Here is a 5,251-nt window from a genome sequence, read left to right as displayed (position 1 = left end):
CTCTCTCTCTCTCTCTCTCTCTCTCTCTCTCTCTCTCTCTCTCTCTCCCTCTCTCTCTCTCGTGTGTGGTGTGTGTGTGTGTGTGTGTGTGTGTGTGTGTGTGTGTTGGGGGGGTGAGTGCTGCCGACTTTTGCTAGAGAGTCACGCCTCTGAGTGTTAAGTCTCTGTTCTGCCAGCTTTAACAGTCTCGAGGCATCACCACCAGACCTCCAGTCTTCCCAGGCTCCCTCCCTGGAGGCTGGCTTGGACTTTAGGTCCAGCGTGCCCTGGACTAGTCTCCTTACATGGGTACCCTGGAGTCTGCTTGGGACGCACCCTTATCGTGTGGGTGGCCAGCCAAGTACAACTCTTCATCCAGAACACTGTAATCTTCCAGAGTTGGGCGTGGTACAGGGGCTCAGTTTAGGGGTCCTCTAGTGAACATATAAAGGTCAGGGCTGAGTCACGGATGCCCAGGAAACTAACAAAAGTCAAGAGAACCTCGAGAAACTCGAAATAGGTCCGGCCTTAATAAGGGGTGGCTCTCCTGCTACCACCACCTAGATGCTAAAGACTCCCACCAGGCAAGAGAACGGGTTAGGGAGAACACTTCAACTTTAATCCAACCAGGTCGTGTCCCACGCAGAGGCCGCTCACCTGGGCAACAGCTCAGGGAATGTGGGCTAAAGGGAAGCAAGGGCGCTCTTACCAGAGAAATCGGTGAGTGCCGAGGTCTCTTTGGAACACACTAGGACCGTGCAGTAGAAGAGGCGCAGAAGCTGTCCCGGAGGCTCTACCTGCCTGCGGAGGCCGGGATTCTGCGCCGATTGGGGCGCGGGCAGCGGGCGCGGGTGTCCCGGCAGGAGCATGATGCGCGGCGCAGCTGGGCGCGGGCGCTGGCGCAGCGATCGCAGGCAGGAGGACCGCATCACATGGCGGGACGAGTCCGTAGCCACCGGCTCCGGGCCACCTACCGCCTCCTGGTCCAGGCTGCTGGAGCTTCTTAGGCGGTCGCCGCCGGGTCCCGGATCCCCAGCCAAGGGGAGGGGGCGGAGACCCGGGGCGGGGCGAGGATCTCTGGGAGGCCGCGGCGTGGATTCTTCTGAAGAAATCTCCCTGGCTCCGCGAACCTAGGGAGCCTAGGGAGTCTAGGGGATGTCACCTCGTGCCCCGGAGCATTGCCGAGGCCGATCGGGGGTTGGGGGGCGCCGAGCCCCTAGCGGAGAGCGTCTTCAGCAGCGATCCCCAGGCTGCGCAACTTGAGCGCTTTCCACGCCCGGGTCTCTAGGCGGGGTGATGGCCAAGAGCTGCTGGCCCAGCCTGCGCTGGCCGAGCGCCAGCCTCACCCAGGTCGGTGGAGCAGCACGGCCGGTGCCCGTCCGTGACGCACTTTAAAACTAACGCAGCAGAGTACAGCCCTGGCCAGAGCGGAGCGGAGATCATGGGAAGATTGGGGGGGGGGGGGTCCCGGAGATAGAGGCATTACCGTCCCTCCCACCTTCAGCGCTGGATGTGCAGCCAGCAAGCACGCAGTAGGTCCTACTACACTGAATGAGAGACTGGGCCCTCAACTTTCTGCCCACCACACAGTGACCTGCCTAGGCTCTAGCAGTCCGGACTTGAACGAGCTGATAGTCTCAAACCAGTCACGAGGCTCCGAGCCGGGTTCTTTTTGCCGGGATGGAGCTTCCTGTGGGTACTAGTTGACAGCAGCTCTCGGGGATCTGAAACTGGGCTGGAATAAACAGCCGCTGAGCGCTTATAATTGAGCTTTGTTTTAAAATGGGCCAAGGCATCTATACGACCCTGTTGACTACGCACGGTGTCCACGCATTTGGACACCCGTAGACCAATAGATGGCGACGACACTGGGGACAAAAAGTGGGCGTCCAGAGCTGCGGGCCAGGTGCTAGGTACTTGGCTTCGAGACCCCAGACCTACGACGCAGGCGTCCAGGCCCCGCGGCGCCGGCGGGAAGGAGGAGGGCTGGGCGGGCGGGCGCTCGGCACAAAGTGTTCCCCATCCACCGCCCGCAGGGCTTGCCAAGTTCACCCAGCGCCTGACGCGGAAACGTAGATAACAAGGCCTAAGGGCGGGTCCAGGCTTCCAGCCCCTCCCAACACTGGGAGCTGAGGCCGGGCCAGCAGAGCACGAGGACGCTCTGCCTCCCTGTGGCACTATCTCAGAGCTGGACCACTAGATTCAAGGAGGATGACAGCCACACATCCTGCAGGGGCTAGGTCGGCTAAATGGAGACCCTGAGGATGGGGAGAAAATGCTAAATATCGGTGTTTGGAGAGTCCAAGTTTGCACAGCCATAGGCTGGAAAGATGGCTTAGAGGTTTAAGAGAGCTTGCTGCTTTTCTAGAGGACACTAGTTCAGATTCCAGCACCCAGCGTTGGCAGCTTGCAACCATCCTGAATCTCTCAGGGGACACCCGAACTGTAGTCTGGCCTCCTCAGGCACAGGCACGTGCGCGCGCGTGCGTACACACACACACACACACACACATCTTTTTTTAAAACACAGCCTCAGGGGAGGGGGAATAAAAAATTTTTAGAAAACACAGCCTCAATAATCATGGGATAGAAGTTTAATGTGAACATCTTACATTGGGTAACTGAGACTGGGAGAGCAGATAAGGTTGTCAACTCACAAAGACCACTGGAGAAAGAGTGCACAAACCTGGGGTCTCTCCTGTGCCTTCTATCTTACCCTCTCATCTAGATCTAGATTAGCTACCAGTGTGTGCCTGGTTCTTTGGCAGGGCATGAAGATGCTGACACAGGAAGGGACCCACGCTCCCTGAGAGATGGAGGCAGGCAGCATTGTGCTGCTGGGGCTGTAGAGGCTTCCAGATGCCACTGACACTGTGAGTGCATCCTCGTATTGTCAGGCTGTGATCAGGTAACCCAGGAGGCATGTGTGAGGCAGGCTGAGACACACAGGCGTTTCCTCGCGCCATTACAGCAGGGAAGAAAAGACCTTGGACCAACCACACCAAGTGAATCGTCACAAAAACAAGAGACTAAAAGAGCACAGGGAACTGAGAGGCAGGCTGGGGGCAGGGAGTGAAGACATTAGGGAAATGTTTATCGTTAGACAGATGGAAAAGACAGGAAGAGTTGACTACAACATTTGAGCCAACAAGACCAGTGATCTGGAGGTGTGTGACCAGCAAGAGGAACCTGAGCTGGAGAGCTGCTCAGTGGTTTCGAGCACATACTGTTTTTGAGTTCAATTCCCAGCACTCACATGTGGCAGCTCACAACTGCTTATAAATAACTCCAGGGAATCCGGTGTCTCTGTCTCCTCACTCATATGCATACATATGCATGTACACATTAATAATAATAATAGTGAAGAAAGATAGAGCTGAAGGTTAAAATCTGAGAGGGGCATGTCTTCACGGAAGGATGATGGAAAGCCTAGGGTGTCTGGAGCAGAGAAGTAGGCAGAGAAGATGGAAGTCTCCCACCTTGGAGACTCTGAGAGGCGCCAACTCAGTTTCTGAAGGCTTGGCTAAGCATGTGTGTGTCTATCTGATGGGTATGCATGTGGGGTACACATGTATGCATGCACATGGAGGGTCATTTTCCAGGTACCATCCACTTGTTTTTCTTTTTGAAACAGGGTTTCTCACTGGTCTGGAACTCATCAAGAAGGCTAGGCAAGCTGGCCAGTGAGCCCCAGGACCTACATCTCTTTACCACTCTGTGTAAGGATTACAAGCTATTTACCTTGTGTCTTTTATCGAATGCATTCTGGGGATCATACTCACATGTTTGTGCTTTATGGGCCGAATCATCTTCTTAGACCTCAGTGAACATCTTGATGTCAAACTGTCGAAGGTTTGTGAATAGAGAAGCGAGGTAGTCTGACATCTATCTATTGGTAGAGATGTGGTTATTGATAAGGCCTAGAGATTAACTCAATGGCATTTGCTTAGATTATTCAAATCCCTGAGTTTGATTCCCCAACACTGGGGAAAGGGAGGGGTGTCCTGTGGCAGATGAGCACGAAGGAACTGGAGGTATCAATGCTTTGTCTAGCTGGAAGTGATGGTGCATGCCTGTAATCCCAGCACTCAGGAGCTGAGGCAGGAGGATTGCAAGTGTGAGTCAGCATAAGTGCATAGTGGTATCATACCTCAGATGAAAGGGAGATCTTCATAGAGAATGCACCCCAGAAAACCAAAATTAGTGACTGAAGTAGATACTTGCACTAATCCGGTAATGAATAATCCGGATTCATTACCAGGATTTGTAGCCAGACGATGGAAGCAATCCATGCGCCCATCGATAGATCAAGGGATAACAATGCAGAATTTTATTTGGCAATAAAACGGAGAGTTGCTCTGGGACATGCTGAGACATGGATGAACCTTAAAGACATTATGCTAAGAGAAATTAACCAGATGCAGAAGGACAAATGCAATATGAGTCCACTTACAGGAGGTGTCTAGTCAGCAGGGTCACAGGGCAGAATGTCGGCTAGAGGCCAGGAGTTGGAGAGAGACGGGTCAGGAGTTATTGCTTAATGACTATTTGAACTTCTTTGGTGGTGTTTTTTTTTTTTAATTCTGGAATATGTGGTAACAGCACATTAAAGGCGCTGAGTTGTACATTGGAAATCAGTTAAAATGGGAAAAATTTATATAAGTGGGTCATAACTTTAATAACATAATAATGTAATATGCCCTGAGCCAGTGGATTATACATTTTAAACAAGTGAATAAATAGTATATAAAATCGCTCTCAATGAACTGTTTTTAAAATCATATAGAGACAGTGGGTCTGGGGAGATGGTCACGAGGAAATCACAGAGCTGTACTTCAGGCTGGCAGGAGAGAGTCCAGAAGGAAGAAGAGCTGAAGAAGAATTGACCAGATTGTGTGTATTTGGTGAGAGGGTGTTCATATGGGCGCATGTATGTGTATACATGAGGTGGCCAGAGGTCATCCTTGAGTATTGTTCCTCAGGAACTATCCACTATTTTTTTTTTACAAGGTGTCTCATTAGCCTGGAGCTCATGATTTATCTAGGCTTGCTGCCCAGTGAGCCCCAGGGGTCCTCCTGTCTTCACTCATACACACACACACACACACACACACACACACACACCACATACACATACATATACATACACACTCACATACACTCCCCACACACCCACACACACATACACACACATACACACACACACACACATATTCCCACACATACACACACACACACACACACACACACACACACACACACACACACACAC

The 5,251-nt window shown here is 52.1% G+C and overlaps 1 protein-coding gene across 3 annotated transcripts in view; it reads right to left on the bottom strand.

The window, feature by feature from the left end:
• The window catches only part of Eva1c (eva-1 homolog C), a 75,410-nt gene extending 74,144 nt beyond the window's left edge, over positions 1–1,266 (bottom strand). For all 3 annotated transcript variants that reach the window (XM_028756387.1, XM_028756388.1, XM_028756389.1), the window contains exon 1: positions 689–1,266. In XM_028756387.1, coding sequence (XP_028612220.1) covers positions 689–908 — 220 coding nt within the window. In that variant the 5' untranslated portion in view covers positions 909–1,266. The remainder of the gene's footprint in view (positions 1–688) is intronic.
• Positions 1,267–5,251: the final 3,985 nt, after the last annotated feature.

Source organism: Grammomys surdaster, unplaced genomic scaffold (assembly GCF_004785775.1).
Source record: "Grammomys surdaster isolate TR1022 unplaced genomic scaffold, NIH_TR_1.0 126118, whole genome shotgun sequence".
NCBI lineage: Eukaryota > Metazoa > Chordata > Mammalia > Rodentia > Muridae > Grammomys > Grammomys surdaster.
Note: the sequence above shows the minus strand (reverse complement) of the source record. Positions and strands in the feature narration are given on the sequence as shown.